The following is a 19,695-nucleotide window of genomic DNA, read 5'->3' as shown; positions in this document are numbered from 1 at the left end:
GTAGGGAGCAGGGAATGTCTGAGGCTGAAACACGAGACTTTAATGATCTGGAGGGAATCCAGAAAGCTCTTCGCCCCCACACCTCTTTTTTCCCCTTTCCTTTCTCTTCATCCTCTCTTGTGAAACTTTGGCTGCCATAAGCCCTGCAGAATAGATGTTTGTGTGCCAAAGTAGCTGAGAAACAGAGTCCAGTCTCACTGTAAAGCGGGTGTCTTCGGGCGGAGGTGGAAGCCACAGTGGGTGGACACCCACACGAGACATTCCTGACTGACAGTGAGCTGTAAACAAACATGTCTTGGCTGAAGGGTTCCAAATGTTTTCTTCAGAAGCAGAACGGAAAACATTAAAATATGGATGATATTGTGAGGCACTGACCACCAGCATTGTTGATTTTGGAATGGAATTTCTGCAACTCTGAGAAGTGGGCTATGTTTTTTTAGTCAGTCACCCAGAAAATAATAAAATGGCTGTGTTAAAAAAAAGGCAAAACATTTGCATTGAAGCATTCAGATCAGACATAACAAAAGTAGTAAAGTAGAAAAGTAGTGATATGAAGTTATGGGAAAAAGAAAGTACAACCTCTATTCGTTTCTACATATTAACATTGGTCAGTATCAGGGATAATTGTCTTGTAAATATCTGGTTTCAGTTGTATTTCTAACTGCAAGTGTGCACATATACATAGCCATTTCAGGATAATTATATATTCAACAGAGCTAAAGCTAAAATAGAAAAAAAACAAACTGATGACATTACACCTGTAGCAGCACAACCCCCAGTAGACATTTTCTCATGGTTGAATTGTAACCCAGTCTACTTTACAAGTTTATAACTGTCTTAAAGTCCAACCAAAGCTTTTGATTCAGGCCAACTTTCAGATAACTGAACCAATAAACATCTCCTTGTCTGTCTATACTCAAACCCATGACTGCAAGGCATCTAGTTCTTGAAACTACAAGCAGGCCCATAATATAATGCCTCTGCCACCATGCTTAAGAGTTGCATGAGGTGTTTGTGCTGATTTGCCAAGTTTACTTTTTGAACAGCTTAAGATTTTAATCTTTTTCTGCTTATGTCTGAAATAAACAGAATACAGTTGCTTAAGTGGAACGATAAAGAATGTACATAAAGAGAATGAATCAGATGATTAAATTTGATTCATTCTCAGCTTGGATTATTACAGCTGTTACCAAAGCTGTAATTAGGAAGAGTCCAGAGATTTTAATATTTTTCCATACTTTGTTTTTTTTCTATATTTATATTTATGAAAAAATATAAAATAATGAATTTCATACATTAAAACTGTGTAGGAACCCTGGTGAAAATGAATGTATGGAATCTGTCACTTCTTTACACTTAAAGTTAGATTTAACCATTTTTACAACCTGGTAAAGAATATAGACCAGATCATTTCTATTATACCCTGATTAAACCCTAAAAACAGTAAAAAGCGTTCTTCCTATAGTCTGTAGGGTTAGACTGCATCTTTAACATCCAGATAAACTGTTATTTATCCCCTCTGCCACCTCATCCTACCCAAAGAAAAAGCTTTGTTGAATGTTCCTTGGATATCTAGAGGGAACTTGTTTGAGTTGGCGTTGGACATTGTTTGGGACTATGCACAGTAATTTGAGACAGCTGCAGAGTAGACCTCAGCACCAGAGGCAAGCTGTTTCTATTATTGTTAACAACTATTCAGATGTAAAAGGAAACACACAAGTCTAAGCGCCAATAAGAAGTTTATTTAAATTCAGTCAATATTGTTAAAAAAAAAAGCCATGAAATACCTCCGATATTTCTTTATACAAACTCTAGTTGCTTGAAATGATCTAAAAAAACTCCTTCCTGCTAAACATCTGCAGAGAAAACTAATAAGGCCAACTGGAAAATGTTTCCTTAGAATTCAAACCAGGCGATAAACGGGCCTGGTTTTCCTCCGAATTCTGATGATATGCAATAAATTTACATATTGAAATCAGAGCAATGAAAAAACAAAACGATATTTACAATTCCTTTTTAAATCAGATTTGTTTCGTAACAAAAGTCTGAATAAGAAAAACATGTGGCAAACGGGAGAAAAGCATTTTGTTTCATCCACATTAAAGCACTTTCCGGAGCTACTTTATTTATGCGTACATTTGCTACTTCAGATCTGCCTTCATCCTGGAGGGAACGCGAAATGTGACCAGGTTCTAATTATTCCAACGCTCCCGAGTTCCTTTTTTACTTCATAAATATCTTCAGTTTTGCTCGACTGCAGTATTGTCTCCTTCACCATGTACGTTATGAAGTAGCTGTTAATCTGCTTCTTTTTGGTTCAATGTGCATCACCTACATCAAGAAAAAAAATCAACAGGTTTCTTTGCTTTTTTGAACTACTGCAGCAACGAGGCAATAAGAATACTTCACTATGAGCTACATGTGTTTGGATATTTATAAATCTCAGGGTTTATTAGTCCTGAGACATTTCCTACAATTCTGAGCTGAGCTACTCTCCCCTAACCACTCGAGGAAACAAGGGGAAAAAAAAATCAAAGCATGTTTGCCAGTCTGTTACAATTTTTTTTTCTAACAAAGCATCTCTGCATTCAGGTTTGTATTGTTTTCAGCTTCTAGTCTGACCCTGTTAAATACTGTAGGCAGAAACACTGAAGCTTCAACACTGCTCACAAGATCTCTGAATCAGCCAAAAATGAAAAGAAAAAACTTAAAGTTTTCAGTTACAATCCAAGAAGAAAAACAAGAATCTAATTTAATCTTCCAGAAACAAAGGCTTGTGACATTTCTTCTCCTGGCAGAGACAAAGTCAACTGAAAGGTCACTTATCTAACTCTTAACATTGATAAGCGCCGCTATAATGTGTCACACATACAACAGTGAGTGAAGAACAAAAGCAATTAAATGATCAATGTGGAACAAGGGTGACCTCTGCTGATTCAACTAAGAGAGAGCTTCATAAGACAAGAGGGGGAAACAACAACAGGATGAGCAGAGAAGGAAAAGAAGTCCAGAGTTTTTTTTTCTTCTTTCTCATAAATGAGGCACATCAGTCCAGATGCTGAGGAGTGGGAGGTGTGGGGCAGTGAGAGAGGACGGGGGAGTGGGTTGGGATTTTAGTGAGGAATGTGGGCCGTGAACAGAGGTTTATTTGACCAGCCTCTTGGCTACATCTCCATAGGCGATCTCTATCTCCTTGTCACTGGGGCAGGTGTTGGTGAACTCTTCACGTGTGTAGGCGTTATTCAGGTACTTCCAGATGGACGTCATCTCTTTGGGAATGTCAAAGCCTCGGTACTTCTTAGTCACAACCTAAAAGAGAAAGTTCGAAGTTCTCTTGAATAACCTGCAGCATGCGACAAAGATCTGCAGGCAACTGAGATGAAGATGCAAATGTCTAGGGGTATTTTCAGTCTTCATATCCTCTAAAAACCCTTCATCACAGTCTGTTTAAACTTAAAAGTTATGATACATACTGCTGAGTGAGAAAAAATCCATCTTACTCCTGAGGGGTTTAATCAGGTTCAGTAAAATTAATCTAATATGACTCAAACTTGCTTAAACCATCAATGTTTACCTTAACTATGTGCAGTTTGGGCAGCAGGTTGCAGTCCGCCAGGGTCATTTCTTCCCCATCCAGGAACTTGCGGCTGGAGAACTTGATGTCCTCGATGCTGTTGTGGTCGATCTCGTCGGGTAGCGGGGAGCGAAGGTAGTCATCCAGCTTCTGCAACGTCTTTAGCAGCCCACGCTCCAGAGCTGAACACAGTGACAGAAAACGGAGATCATTTCACTGCAGCTGCTTAGGCTGTATGCTTTTCAACCACACGAGGGCAGCATTTATCAAGTAACATACAACATGTACACTAACTAAAAAATTGTTTTTGTCATATGTATTTTTGATTAGAAATTTCTTTTAGCAATATTCTGCATTCCGTTAGGATGGAAGGCAAATTCTACACAAAACACACTTTATCATCTGTGATTGTTTAAGAGATTTTATGGTTAGAAAAAATTTTATGAATTTGAGGGAAAGAAAGCTTCAGGGGTTCAACAGCTGCTATGTTTTAGAGCGCTTATCAGTGAACTATGAGATTCAGCCTCTCACTGTTGACACAACCCTCGTGGCCCTCGTCTAAACTCACTATGGATCAATATTTTCCCAAGGTGGAGCACAGGGAGCTGAAGCAAGATATGGACTTCTCCATAAAGATCTGTAACAAGAAACCTAACCTAGATTAAGCAACCTCTAAAAGACTTGATATTCTAATCTGTAGACTCACTGAGAGATGCTTTACTTTGCAGGGTTAAGGTAGAATAACAGGGAGGAGCAGACTGTGAGCACTGGCTGCTCCTCCACATTAAGAGGTTTTTTCTGGAAAGCTCCAGGTGAGATGAGGGGCGACACAAGAGGCGGCAGCAGAACAAAAGAGCTGTGTTCCTGAATCAGGGCAGAATCCGCCAATCAGGGCAGGGCTACAAAGGTTGCCTAGCGACCAGACAGCACTCCCTTCACAGCTGAAAGGTATCCATGATGCAGTTAATCTTACACACCGGTGTGAGAATGCGAGTGTGAAAGACAAATACAGGTCATTTACCCTCGTTTGCATCTGGCTTGGAATTCTTGATGTAGGCAGAAAACTTGGCGAAGATGTCCATGCCGGCTGTGTTAGACTCGGGGTGTTTGGCACCAAGCTTGATGTATCTAAAAGAAACAGCATATAAAACAAAGTCTGTGCTTTAACAAAGGAGAAAGAAGAATATTTTTGTCATATCAATCACAACAGACATAGCAAAGAAGCAATCTTCAGTTGCCCAAAAATACCTAAAATCATGAGTAAGGCAATGTAATTTATAGTCTAAAAGTAATGTACCCAGGTAGAGTATAAAACTAACTGCGCATCATCCTGGTGAAATTAAGGTGGTTTATGCTTTTCTTTAATGTTAACAGGCCAGATGGATGCAGCTGTCTTTCTCAGGAGAAAAGCAGAGAGAGACTTCAGACAAATGTAGGTTTATCACACAAGACAAACCTCAACATGCAACCAGATCAAAAGACATAACGATGTAGATTAAAGCAGATCCATGTGTTGAAATGGTTCCCTTGAAATCTAAACTTAGATCCACTAGAGCAGCGTTTCCCAATTCCGGTCCTCAGGCCCCCCTGCTCTGCATGTTTTAGATGTGCCTCTATTCCAGAGCAGCTGATTCAAATGATTGCATGACCATCAAGTGCTGCTGAAACCTGTTGATCACCCATATATTCAAACCAGGTGTGTAGCAGAAGGGAAACACCTAAAACATGCAGGGCAGGGAGGCCTGAGGACCGGAATTGGGAAACGCTGCACTAGAGAATCAGTGACCAGACTTGAGAAACACTGGTCAAACACACCCACACACACTTCATACAACTGACTGAGGTTCTTTTATTGCAAAGAAGAATGGTCAAACACGTCTGTCTAAAAAAAAAAAGCTGATATATATATGGACTCAGGGAAGTTGTGATTTTACTAGTAAATTATGTTTTAAAGCATGTATAGTTTTATTTTTATTTCACAATTATGGGCTATTTTGTGTTTGTGTATCACATGAAATCTATCCAGGGGCTTTTACTCAAAAACAGACTGGTACACCAAAATGTGCTTTCAATTCATTCATTAAACTTAATGCAGTGAGAACTCTCAAATAAATAGTGACCCAAACTTCGTTCTTATTGCTGAAAAAGAGACTTTTTCTTCTGTTTTTCAAATCAAGCCCAAAATAATTTGCAAACTTGTTGCCTCTTTTCTAAATAAAAGGCAAACATTCAAAAAACCTTTCGGACATGTAGTGATTCACATTTCCTACAAATAAATCCAACTACTTGTTTTAATAACATACTGCAAGCCTAATTTATTGTTGATGCTAAAACATTTGGACTCCACTGGTGTAAATCCCTTTTTCTATACACGTTATGGCATAATTCTTAAAGGACTTAAGTTGAGGCCTTCACTCCCATTTTATGCTCAGCGTTTTGACTATAATGAGTTACATTTGGTGCATAGGTGTGGTGTGCCATTATAATATGGGTCAGAAAGGACTCACTTGGGTGGGCTGAGAACATCCTCCAGGAACTCCTCGATCTTGTTGACATCAGTTTTGACCTCGCCATTAAACGTGATGAAGGGCGGGTGTGTGCCGGGAGCCAGGTTCTGGAGGTCTGCGGGCTTCCTGTGAAAACAAGACCATTCGATTCAGTCAAAGCTGTTTTTTTTAAACCAAGCCGTCCAGGCGTTTCTCCCACTGCAGCTCCAGCTGCTGTCTCTCTAACCAAGTGTTGTGCGCTTGTGTGTGTCCTCCATTCTGCGGCCTTCGCAGCCAGCACATTCTGTACCAGATGGCAGGCAGATGAGGCCGAGACACAAACAGAAATGAGCATGTGCTGAATGAGGAGTGTGAACACAAGTGAGTGGTCAAACACAAACAGCCTGTTAAATCCTCTCGCTAGAAAAGCAACACGAAACACAGCAGCGATGTTGCTCTGGGCTACAAAAACAAACGTCCATAGATCCTCAGTGTTTTCATTGTGACGACGGTGGCTGCAGTTTGAGAAAAGCCATTTAAGGGAAAGAAAAAAGGGGAAATGACCTCAACTCTTTGGCATGTTAATGGGGTGTGGTACAGTCCCCAAGTGATATCACTGGAGAGCGGGTAAAAAGGTGCCCACACAGTCCAGGAAAGTAAAAACATGTTGACCAATCAGAAGATTAAGAAATTTCAAAGAATTGTTATTAATAAATGCAAAACATGTTTTTCCAGTTAAACAAGTTCAACATGGCCTCCACTACTGGTTAAATTCTACAGTAAAACCACCATAAACAAAAACATGCATTTCATGTTAGCTCAAAAGGCTCCAAATGACAAAGAGAAAGGCATATCTATGAGTTATTCATTCTAAAAACAAAAATATAGCAACAAGAAAGAATTACAACTGGATGAAAGGGGAAATCGTAAAAAAAAATAGTGAGCAACATCCACTGCTTTACCTTGCTGTATTTTATAGCATCCCTGCAGGAGTCACAAAGGGAAATATATGCAAATATATCTAAACCTTTGAACTAATTGTGAATGTGCAGGCATGCGAGTAAAGCCTGACAACTAGCCAAATAGGCATGGCTTTAACTTCCAGTACACTTTTTGAGATTCAAATTCCAGAGATTTTGGTCGAACTTTTGAGTTAAATTATATGAATGATAAAATGATGGATGAATGGAAGAATAAATTGATGGAAAGATGGAGGAATTAATTAACAATCTGAACAGACAAATAGATACAGGAATGGATGGAAAAAAATTGATAGATTTGCTTAGGAACCAAGAGGAATGTGACTCAAAGATACATTGTTTTTTTTTTTTTAGGGGGAAGCCCAATCATATTTCTATTGTCATATAAGCAAACAATGTTTCAAAACAAAGGGGCAAAAATACGTAGAAAACAAATCATCCATCTTAATCCTGGACGGAAGTGAAGATAATCGGGACCCTGGAAAAAGTACATGTTCCTGAACCTGGGAGGCAAAACTAAAGAAAAATTCAGAAGATCACAGTTTTCTTATCCAAGTGGTTGGAAAACATGTTCCACACCAAACAGGAAGGAAGTCGAGTCAATGAGCTTTAAATAGCTTCTCTAGAGCCTATATGTTTATTTTTCTCTTATTTTCTACAGTTTGGGAAGGGGTCATGGGAAAACCAAACAAGGAGTGAGGAAGCAGCGAGCGTGTTAAAGGGTGGAGCTGGATCAAACAGCTGCAGCACAGCTCCACCCAGGAAGAAATCAAAAAGATGGAAGAACGCATTTTGTCTGAAATTAAGCAAAGTTTAAAAACAAGCAGGCCTCACCTTTTCAGATCCACTGTGGTGACGTTAAAGACGACTCCTTTAAGCCAGAGTATCATGAAGAGCCTCTGAGAGAAAGGGCAGTTTCCGATGCTCTCGCCGTCGCTTCCCGCCTTCAACAAACAGAATGAGAGTTAGAAAAGCAGAAGAATAACCAAACAACTTCACGTACCTTTCTTTAGAAGGAAGAGGACAAAATGGGTAAAAGAACAAAAAAACCAAAACAGATTTAATCGCTAGAACCATGGAAATCCTAACAGTTAAGATCTAAACATCTCTGAATGCACTTGGCTTGCATTTTAAGGCTGCAATAATACAACAAGTAGAGACCATATCTCTGTTACACAACCTTTTCAAAGTTCACAGCTTTTCACTTCACTCCCCAAGTGAGGGTCTGTTTCAGACAATGATTCTTTCAGACTCTCCGCCTCAAAAAAGATAAGTAGGAATGAAACCGTGGACACTAACTCTTAAGTCCTAAAGACTTCAGCACATTTTCCTCTTCATCAATCTGCAAAAACACTTCAGAGTAACGAGAAACTTAAGAATAAGACTTTTCTTTTTTCTTAAGTATGTCTGCACAAACAAGCTGAGCAGGATGATTAATTGAAACAAACTCTTCCAGTCTGATGAATACTGTTTAACGACGGGATCAAAACAAACCAGGGGCTTGAAAAAAAATCAAAGCTAGCCAGTCACAAAGAGACAAATAAAAAAAATAAATAAAAAATCTAATCTGAAAAAGGTTTTTAATACAGGAATGTGAGCCTAAATATTCACAAGGAAGTCTGATGACTCTCTACAAGGAGGGTAAGCAACAGACCATCATTGCTCTTTTCAGAGTGCCGTATTGAAGCATGTCAATGGAAAGTTAAGTGGAAGGAAGAAAAGTGGTGGGAAAACATGCACTTAGTAGTCAGTTCTTCAAGAGAGCACAGAGTTTTATGTTGGACATGGGCTAGACCGGTCACATGTAAAGCCACACCTGGACCAGAGGCTTCATCAGAACTGTCTTACATGATCTGAGGAGAAAAAGGATCCAGTTCTTGCTTGGCGGTTCAAACTCTATTCAGATGAATATAAATTGTGCATTTCCCTTGGAAATCAAGGAAGGGGAGTCTTAATAAGCACTTTGAAACTTTTCTGTATCCACAACACAAAAGCAGATTTCCTTTTACAGCAGGACTCGCACTGCTGAATGTACCAACACCTGGTTTAATGATCATCTCATCACTGTTCTTGTTCGACAAGAAAATTTCTCTGATTTAAACACCACAGGAATCATTGTGGAGAGGAACATAAGGCGCCAGACTCAACAATGGTGACAAGCTGGGAGTGCTATAAAAGCAACCTGATCTTCCTGAACGTCTCAGCTGAGCCACAGCCCCAACAACTCCAAATCAGGCCAAACTGATAAAGTAAATCCTGCAGAACCAAGTACAACATGCCTTCACTCTTTTCTTTAACCAATTTAGAAAATGTCTTATTTAAATTGAATAAAATGAACAACGTCCTATTTTCAAAGTTGAACAACACAAAGGTGAAAGTTCCAAATTTATTTTGCGGGCCGGTGGGTGTGTTTGTGCATGTAAAGCAGTTCTGTAACTCTGTCCATCAGTTCTGCAGAGCACAAGCTGAGGTCATTTGAATGCTGATGCCCTGGAATATATTCATTACGGTAGAGCTGCAGAACTCTGCATTGCTCTCCCTGCAGTTCTCCTTTAGGCTGTTTCACGTCTTTAAGAAACGGCAAAGATCATGCAAAGTGGGTCGAAACATAAGACTCATAGTTACTATAGGACAGATTTGGAGCAAGTATTGTGACTGATTAAAATCAGTTGGCATCTTGGATAAACACTTTCCTATCAGAGATGCAGGTCTGATCTGTGGACAATAGAGGACTTTGTTCCAACCAAACCCAGCATTTTTTTGCTCATGTGGACAGACTTGCTGCTGTTGTCCTCTGTGTGACGCCCTGTGGGATGGCTCTGTTTGATCTGTCTGCTGGCTCCCATTGTACAGCGGCTGTCCTCTCCCTTTCCCTTTTTGAATTCAATATCTGAAACGCTGGGATTAAATCCCACAGCCATTATTTGGTAAATGAAATTCCCCTCAAGCGTGTGTTATGATCAGCTCCAGAATAAAGCTGCGGCCTCGGGGCAGTCAGACCTGGATCAGAAGGACATCAGCCGGATGATTATCTCCCAGCGCAGCGCATACAGAGAAGCATTCAGGTCTAGATCAAGGGTGGAAACGCGACACAGCAACCGTTCCCATAGCAATGGCTGGAACATATGACATGGAAAGAAGAGCTTCCACCATGCAGAGGAAGAATTACGCAGGTGAACTGTCTGAAGCACGCTCTCTGTCAGCAGTGATAAAATGCAAAGCACATGACAAAATGGCATTTGTAAATCAAAAGAGGGTTTACTGTAATTCAAGATACAGAGCAGCTTTAAAATAGTTCATATAAGGCACTGTGATCAAGAAAGAGGGCACAGTAGGCCTGAGAAAGAAATGGCACCGTTTTCTTCCTTGTTCTCAGAGCAGTGGCAGACAGCAGCTCTCTGCCAGGAGAGATCAGCAGCATGACGAGAGCCATAGACGTTACAGGAAGCCAGGAGGAAATTAAGGATCAAATGTTTTGATAAACATGAAGGAGTATGAGAGGTAATGGATGCTTTAAGTGGGAATGAAAGGAAGAGGTTAGATAGCAAGCTCTACGAGCAATGTGCTCTTTGACTTACAGCCCTCTTCTTTCTCCTCCTCTTCCCTTTTAATCCCTTCTCCCCTCATCCTGGGCCCCTCTGTGGAGTTGGGGGGAGGGGGGGTTGGGCATTTGGAAAGAAGGGAGAAACTATTCCAGAAATGTCCTGTTACACCCCCCCAACCAGGATGCCTTCCTTATTTTAGGAGGTAATGCTGGGAGAGAAGCGTTTTACTGTACAGAACAGCAGAATGATATTGTCCTCAGTATTGCCATTAAAAGGTTAGGGTTAGAAAATTCATAACCCAGAAGAGGTTTGGGAAGCCTTGTAAACAGTGCCGCCTTCGTCCTACTAACACTTTCCAGAGTTTGACATTTAGGAGAAGGTTTCTGGAGAGGCTTCTGTAACACACCAGCACAAAGCATGGCTTGTTTGTCAAGTTTTAGATCATATTTTAGTAAGAGGAAGGGGAAAAAAAACACAAATAAAACTCATGCACATGAACAAGTTATGTACCCATAAAAGGCAAAGCACATGAATTGGCAAAGGTGTAGCTTTTCCAAATAGGGCTGCTAGGATGATTATTCGGAAAAAGAAAAAAAAAACCTTAGCATATTATGCTGATTTTTTTATTTGTTATGCAATATTAGAAATGCATTAAACATGTAAATGAATACATACAGTACATTGCTACTTTAAATGAGCATTTGATTGCCTAAAATGCATTAACAGCATTCATTTAGTGTACACTTCTGCAGTTAACAAAATACTAACATCAATATGTGAAACGCTCAGCCCTTTCTGTTGGACTTGACATCAATAGATCTGATCTGTTGATTATGTTTTGGATTAACCAATAAATAATTGATAGCTATAGGTGCTTAATAGAAGATTTTTCACACAATTTGAACTGGGTAAGGCTAAAACGATGCCACTCGAGGAGTTCACAGAAGTTAAGAGATAGTTAAATGATTTTTTTTTTCTTAAATGTATATGTTTTTTGAACAGTTTTGCCTTAACTATTGCTGTGTGTGTTTTTTTAAGCAAATTGGCTTTTTCAGTCTGTATGCTCCAGTTAATGATTAATCGATTACTTGGCTGATTTTTTCAATAATCAATTCAACACAATTACGGTAATCATTTCAGTCCTATTTCCAATTAATTCAATTGATTTCTTAAAGCATGTAGAAATATTTACTAGTCACAACTGTACTCATTTGTATTCCCCAGTAGTAGAAATTTCCAGCAGCTGTACACATTTTTAACTTTGGAAAAAAATGTAAATAATATCTGAAACAGGAAGTAAGAATCAGCTGACTTTTGCAAACAGCAGAAAGAAAAATCAACAGATTCCAAACACACACATCGTTACAGTGGAGGGTGTGAGTGTGACGTATCTAGGAGATGATGACCCGGACATTGAGGCCAAACAAAAGTACTCAGGATGTGGCTGGGTATGCACTCCCAGGCACCAAGTCCAAGCCCATAACATTTTACAAGGATAAAATACAAGCTCGACATTCCGTTTCTATAACGGTGACGTGACAATATGCTACAATAATGAATTCTGTTCATGCAGGGCACAGTCCGCTCAGCCTCTGGTATGGAAAGCTAATTTTAGTAACGTGGCAGCCCGTGCGGCTCCCCTCCCTGACACACTTCTTTTTCTAAATTGGTTGGACTGCTCTGAAGGTTCAAGCCACACTTGACCGAATAAGGAACTAAGGAATTGACGATGTAACGAGCGCCACAGCTTCCCCTCCTGATGCTTTCACACAGTAGGAATGCAGCCATGTAAACCTGAAGGGCAACGCCTCTTGAGGCTTTCTGGAAAAGTCTCCAGAGTTGGTGGGTGACTAAAATAAACCCTGACTACATATGAAATGAACAACTCTGACATAATTACAGAGCTTGTACTGGAATTTTGTTCACTTTATAGATAGAAAAAACTAAAGTGTAATAATTACTCATGGGCCATATTTTTTTAATCATTCAGCACCTTGCAAAATTATGCACACCTCTTTGAATGTGTTCATACTTTGTGAAGCTGAGATTTGATATGATACATCTACATAAAGTAGTGCATGTTAAGATCACTATGCTGCTCCTGTGTGTTAGATTCTCCCAGCTGTGCTGTAGATATTTTGTTTTGAATTATTTTAATTCAGAAAGCTAAATACACTTTAGATTTGTTACCCAAAAATTGTTCCACATTACAATAACATTCTAATTTTCACTGACTTATCATAAAACTGAAATACATAGAAGTTTCTGATTACAGTGTAAGAAAATCTGAAAAAGTTTAAAGGACTATGCCTACTTTTTCAAGGCATTAAAGACAAAAAAAAAAAAAAAAAAAGCTAAACAAATTCTTTAATGGTAAAAAGGTGAGGTTTGGCCTTATGAGTGAATGACTCAGACTGGACTGGGTGGGTAATGAGTCCTGACCGCAGTCAGAAAAATGAGTGTACACAGGAGTCATTTTCAGCTGGAATATGGGAACACCAACACATCTTTAGTGTGGCTCTGACTCAGGCTGCCGTCACTGTGGAAAACTCAGAACCTTCCAGTCAGTTGTCTGACTACTGTCCTGGATTAGTCCATGAAAACCAATGCATTTTTGTGGAAACTTTGACCCTGAAGACTAAAAAAACCCTCTGAGCAGAAATGAAGGGAACATAAAGGTAAAACAGGAGATAAATGTTTCACCTTTACAGCTACCAGTCCTTAATTCCAGTGCTAGTGTGCCAATTAATGCCACAGAAACTCTGGTTTTATCAGCCCTGCTGAACAGACAGAGGCCAAACTGATGTGCCAAAGATTTGCCTCCCAGGTAATCTGCTACATCTTGCTTTTCCCTATAACACTATACATAATCAAATATGCAAAGCAACAGCTCATGCTCCAGTCTGCAAGTTTGAATGGGTCAGTACATAGACTACTTTTATGCATCTTACTTCCCTTTCCTTTTAACTAGTGTTGTATTTCTAATTTCCATACAGTATGAAAATACTTTATTTCAAGCCTATCAAAAGATCTGAAAGGTATGATCAACATTCTTTGCTAAAAACACACACACACCTATATATACTGTATATACAGTACAGACCAAAAGTTTGGACACACTTTCTAATTGAATTCAATGAGAAGGTGTGTCCAAACTTTTGGTCTGTACTGTGTGTGTATATATATATATATATATATATATATATATATATATATATATATATATATATATATATATATATACATACATATTCTTTTTTTAACCCTATTTCTTTTCAGCAGATGAATTGTGAATACATAGCAAGAAAACAACACAAGTTACTCTCACATTAAGCTTATTATTTCATGAGAATGCTCTAATCCTGAATGTTTTATCTCCAGATGTTGAACTTATGAAAATGCAGGCTAAAAGTTTGCGTTTTGGTCATTTTTGTTTCTCTTCCACATATCTGTGGTTACAATCAACATTCTCTTTAGCTGAATAACATTTCTTCTAAGTTTTTGTCTTTGTGTTTTACTACCACAGGAAACGGCCATAAAGTAATAAATAAGGGTGTAATGGGATCTCATGGCACGAGATGCAATATAGGAGGCAGGGAAATCCACCAACAGCACCAAATTACCACCTAATTAAAATATTCTTTATTGCCTGCCATGTACCAATTTTTATGTCGTATGACAAGGATGATGAAATTTTGCCCAATCATACACAACAAAATAAGCACAGAGCACCTTTGTATGAAATAAATGAAATGGAAGGGGGTTTTTTTTCTTCTGAGACCAAACTAACCAGTCAGCCATGTCCAAGTCTAACACTGTTAGACTTTTTCTACTGCAAAACAGTGAGTTGGTGCATCTGTGTGCCTTGTTAGAGATTAAAAAGTGAAATCTCCAACAAAAACTGCCAACAAATTCTGATCAGAAAAGGAGAGGCCACAATTATTTCCGTAAGCCCTGAGTGACTTGGACAGACCCACTCATCCTCAGATAAGTCTTTGAAATGTAAAAGGGTGGAAATAAGTTTTAAACTTAAAGCTTCAAAATCGATTATGATTTGACTTCCTTTTTATACATATATGTTTTAAAAGTTTATGAAAAATCTTGACAAAACTCATGCATCAAACTGGCTGCATCATACATCAAATGGTAAACAGAGAATGGTAGACCCAAATACTGTTAGTACAATGAAGCTAAACTGTATAGATATTGTACATCTATTGTCTATTCCTACATTAAGACAATCTTTTTTGTTGGTACCCAAACACCAGATCTTATTTCACAGGCAGAATTAACCTTGTTGATGTGGTCAAGAAGAGTTGTGTTTTTTAAGGACATGGACACAAATTAGTTTTGGTTTAATAGAAATGAAAGGGATTTGCTTCTACAGCACCTGTTCAAATTGGTGTAATAACACACCAGCAGATCTATTAGGCCAGCAGCCAGAGACTCAGTCAACCAGACAGGAGAAGCAGCTCAAGGCCGTGCTGCAGAAGCAAATTAACAAAGCATAAACAACACACAGCAAAACTCTGTGACTAACCTGTGAGACAAGACATTAATCTTTGTCCTCTAACTCATAATGCTGACAGATGAATAAACTGTTTTATTGATTTACTAATAGAAATGGTTGCTGAGAATGAGATGAAGAATAGCTTAAAACAGAAAAATAAGACACCATTCGACCTTGGATGTCATTATAGGAAGTGAAGAGAACTGTGCCACTTTGCTTACTGAAGAAGAAGATCTTTGTGTTTCCATAAAACCGGCAAATCACAAGGCATGTCTGATCGTCACATGTTGCAACAGATAGCACACCACTGGAGCAACTGTCCCTCGGGTCTCACAGTAAATCTCACAGGACAGAGATCGTGTGAGCATTAATGTTTACCATGAGGTTCATGAATAGAGACGATAAAATTAAACCCGACTGGGAGCCCCGTCTCCATCGACAGCAACAGAAACACTAAGTTGTTGTCAGCTCCAATGGTTCCCATGGGACCATCCCAGAGGACACACACAAACACAGATGGGCTCTTCTGCCATCCAGACCTAAAAGCACTTCTTAGAACACATTTACTGGCAGCAGGCTGGAAGTCTGGAGGCAGCAGCAGAAGGCTTTGCAACCCTAATGTGTGACCCTGGCACGGTCTCGGCGTGCAGAAGGAGATAAGGACTGCCTGTTTCCCAGACTCATCAGTATTCTGCTCATTTCCACTCGGTCAGGTCGGATGGAGGCGGAGAGCGTTTCTAAATTAGCAACAGTCACTGATAAAAATATGCCTACGGTACCCATTGAACTTTTCTTTTTTAAATACACATTTTGTCCCATCACAAACTTTTATCTATATCATTAGCGCTGCATGTGACAGACAAAATAGCACATAAATGGGAAAAAAAGAATCATTGATGGTTTTATAAAAACTGGTTAGTGTGTCATTCATTTAGCCTTTTAAATCAATACTGACAAATAAGCCAACTTCACCACAAGTCATATAATCAGTAAATATTGTGCACCCGTGTGTAGTTTCTCTGAATCCATATCCAAGTTATATCCATCCACATAAACTGAAAGGCTGGGCAAAGGGGAACAGAAAAAAAAACAGTCAAACAAAACATTTTTAAATTTATAGTTGTAACAGGACCACATTAGACACATGCTACATTTAGCACATGGAGACTATCACCCCACAAAGTGACACTTGATGAAGGTTGCCTACTTGACGTTTCGATGAGTGGAGGTGCCAAATAAAACAGACGAGCAGACGACAGGAAGTCAACGTCCAGCAGGAGGATACTACTGAAACCAAAATGTTATCTAATCTTTTGATGAGGTCAACATTGGACCATCCCACTTACAAAGCCATTATATCATAGCCATGTGCAATTCGAAGCTATAAAAACAAGCAATCATGAGAACAGTGTGAAATGCTGCCATGGCAATGTCAATATTGTTGCTATAAACAAGGGCAGGTAGAAGGAAATGTAAGACCATCAAAAATATCTCCAATCTGGGGGTGTCGGCTTCTTCTAAAAGGTAAACAAGTCAAGCTGTTCATAAAGAGTTTATGTCGAGTCTTTTTTCTGTAAAGATTATTAGCCAACTTGGAAATTTCACAGTAATCTGACAGATAAGTCACCGCACTGCGTGGACAACTTACTGAACCCCAACTCACAGTAATGTGCCTATGGCAACCTGTGTGTCTCTGCTATTGTCTCCCATTACTGGGTTTAATGCAGCAAAGTGAGAACAACATCATCAATAATACATGCGGGCCACTGCAGCTCCGAAAACAACAACAAAAAAAAGTTATATATTGCAAAAAAATGTTTGGACTGCATGGAGCAAAGAGGGAGAGGCAGATGACAAAAGTTGACCACAGTTCTAAACCTTTGAGACCAAGGGATGATGCAACCTCTACTGCAAGATGTGAAATCAGAAATGAAGAGAGGGTTAAGCCTGTTGCTTAGTTCCAATAACACAGACTTGTCTTTAGACAGTTTTTCCTCAATGTTGCCATGGAAGTCTGCCACCTAAGTAAAAACTAATGCTTAAAAGTATCGACATACTGGCAGACATTTAAAAAAGGCTTGGACTTTTTCCAAACTGAACTTCTTTGTCATTCAGACAAAAAAGGAGGAAAAAAGCTGCAGTGTTTGCATGAACACTGCAGCTTAAAGGCACATTCCACATCTAATTTGTCAGATTTCACATCAAACCTACTTCAATATCCAATATTTGTTTACTAGCTCACATTTTACTCACCTTTCCTTTCAGTAAAATACAGAAAACAGTTTGAACATGAATTGATGGATGGTCAATGCAAAACATTCACAGTAAGCATCTGTGAAGAGTCAGGTATGAAATGAAAAAGAGGTGAAATGAGTATCACCTGGTCAATTTGGATTTGATGGCATGTTGTGCTCATATTCTTAGTTCCTTATAATAAGTTTCAGTTTAAATATTTCCCATTGCACGTTTGGAAGATTATTATGGCCACCTCCCTTTGGAGGTTTTACAGATGCTGAAGAGAGCACTTATTCTTTCTGAGCTGGGAATGCCAGCAATCCCCCAGAAGGAACTGGAGTGTGTGTTGGAGGTGGCTGGGAACCGTTAACCCTCAATCCAACTCAAATAAGCGCAAGCAAATGGATGGGTGGATGCATGTCTGTGTTGATTAGCCTCTGTTTGAAGGAGAAAACATTTCTTATGTAAAGTTATTTGTTTATTTTATGCTTTACGTTCACCCTGTAAGTGGTTGGTGCAAGAGTTGCAATGCTGCAAAAACTAAATAAAAAGAACCACTTTAACATGAGATTTCCTAAAGTTGCAAACCTTTTGGTATGTCCATCCCTTCCAAATATTTGTGCTCTCAAACCAACAACTTCTTGCTCAATGCAGGACCGCCTCCCACTACCCCCAATCTCCCTCTCTCCTTTCCTCCCCCTTTTCCTCCCCCCATTTACTATTTTCCCGCCCTGGAAAGAAACACTTGCTAAAGAAAGAAAACAGCCATTCACAAGTCCTCACCATCATCATGGTCACTGATGAGGCAGAGCTGCATGAACTGGCCTCAACGTAGCAGGCCTGAACAACTAGTATAGAAGAATATAGAAAACGCAAATTAAATTAAGACATCCTGCATTAAAACACAAACGACAATTTTGTGTCAAAACAAAACCAGCTTGCCTTTAAACAAAACAAGCTGGGGACTTCACAGACCACCTGATACCCCTAATCCAAAACATTTAATAAACACAACTGATTTCCAACACAATCAACTGCTTTAGAACACGACACCTTTCAGGAATAAACGCAGCACAATGAAAATGGTACAAAGCATAATTCCCATTGTTTATTTGATCAACCCAGACTGACCGCAGTGAGCCTTTGTTGGTTTCCAGTTTACCCCCCACACCTCTGCGGGTAAAACCTACATCCACCCTGGCTAACACGCTGCGGACTCCACCTGGTTCCAGTTATTTAATATGAATATGTATTTAAAAGAGGCAAAAACACTTGGCATGTCACAACGCCAAAAAAAAAAGTCCTCAACCGAGACATGGCTAAAATAAAACGTTTGAACAACAAAAACACTTGAATGTATTAATACGATTTTTGCTTCCAAATGTGTTAAGGAGACTTAAATAATCAAAGTGCTCACTCAAATTACTGTAGCAATGAGTCTTCGCTATATATATATATATATAAACTTGTACGACTTGTACTGCAGTCTTACCTTGACAAAAAGCTCGATAACGGGTTCGTTGTCCGCCTTTACTCCGTTCTGTGGCACCGACAACGACATTGTGGCTGCTTCTCTTAAGTTTTAGGGCAAAAAAATGACTTTTTTCCCCCCTTGCTACCACGCCCGAATCAGTTCGGTTCTTTCCCCCCCACACTACTTCTTTTTTTTTTTTTCCCCTCTTTCTTTTGGTAATTTTAGCACCAAAACCTCGTGGATATTTTCTTCCCCTCCGAGGAGGAGCGGCGGTTAGAAGCAGACAAAAGCGAACAAGGAGGAAAAAGGGCAGAGGGGTCGGGTCCACCACGCACAACTGTTTCAACGTCCACTGAGCTAACGTAGCTGCTAAAGTGTCGTCAAAGCGCGAAGCTGTCTCTGCTGGTCTTGTGGGGCAGAACCGTGATGGGTCAGGGTGGGAAGAAGCAACGGGAATACTGAGCAGCGTGATGTCATTCAGAAATGTGGGAGGGAGGCGAAGCTTGTGCTGAAGATGGTGATCCCTCGGAGCCGCTTGGTGGCTGGCTGCAGAGGAACGACGGGTATGGCGAGCTAATTTACCGCATAATAGTTATTCATTTTACGTTAAATGCTGGGGAAAGCAAAGTCCAGAATCCCCCATATCCCTGACATTTTGACTTTAAATTACTTTTTGAAAAATTAAGTTAGATTTTTTTAAACGGCATATAAATAATTAGCTATACTCCTGCACAATCAGCAGAATTTTTTTTTATTGACATCACAGCAATGAAACCCCTCCTGACAAGTTTTTATCACCCAAAAACCAAAACCTTCCAGGAACGGATGTAATTTGTTCAAAATGCTTCTTTTACTGACTTAAAGAGCTATTTGTGGACATGGACCAGGGTA

General features: G+C 39.5%; 1 protein-coding gene across 1 annotated transcript; it reads right to left on the bottom strand.

Annotated features, from left to right (window-relative positions):
• Positions 1 to 1,722: 1,722 nt before the first annotated feature.
• clic4 (chloride intracellular channel 4) lies at positions 1,723 to 19,260 on the bottom strand. Its single transcript, XM_005799133.3, has 6 exons — positions 18,823 to 19,260; positions 7,875 to 7,984; positions 6,082 to 6,207; positions 4,596 to 4,702; positions 3,575 to 3,756; positions 1,723 to 3,309 (listed from the first exon to the last, which is right to left on the bottom strand). The coding sequence occupies exons 1-6, from the start codon at positions 18,889 to 18,891 to the stop codon at positions 3,145 to 3,147; spliced, it is 759 nt and encodes a 252-aa protein (XP_005799190.1). The 5' UTR covers positions 18,892 to 19,260; the 3' UTR covers positions 1,723 to 3,144.
• Between the last annotated feature and the right edge of the window lie 435 nt (positions 19,261 to 19,695).

The sequence above is a fragment of the Xiphophorus maculatus genome, chromosome 19 (assembly GCF_002775205.1).
Source record: "Xiphophorus maculatus strain JP 163 A chromosome 19, X_maculatus-5.0-male, whole genome shotgun sequence".
Classification (NCBI taxonomy): Eukaryota; Metazoa; Chordata; class Actinopteri; order Cyprinodontiformes; family Poeciliidae; genus Xiphophorus; species Xiphophorus maculatus.
The sequence above is the reverse complement of the archived record's forward strand: the minus strand, read 5'-3'. Positions and strand labels throughout refer to the sequence as shown.

What these genes read in the sequence shown, in the direction of transcription:
- clic4 (XM_005799133.3), bottom strand. Translation starts at nt 18,891, where the DNA reads ATGTCGTTGTCGGTGCCACAGAACGGAGTAAAGGCGGACAACGAACCC. An exon ending in GATGTTCTCAGCCCACCCAA is followed by an intron (nt 4,703 to 6,081) that starts GTGAGTCCTTTC and finishes TGTTTCTTTTAG; the next exon opens with ATACATCAAGCTTGGTGCCA. An exon ending in CAAGCCAGATGCAAACGAGG is followed by an intron (nt 3,757 to 4,595) that starts GTAAATGACCTG and finishes CACTGTGTTCAG; the next exon opens with CTCTGGAGCGTGGGCTGCTA.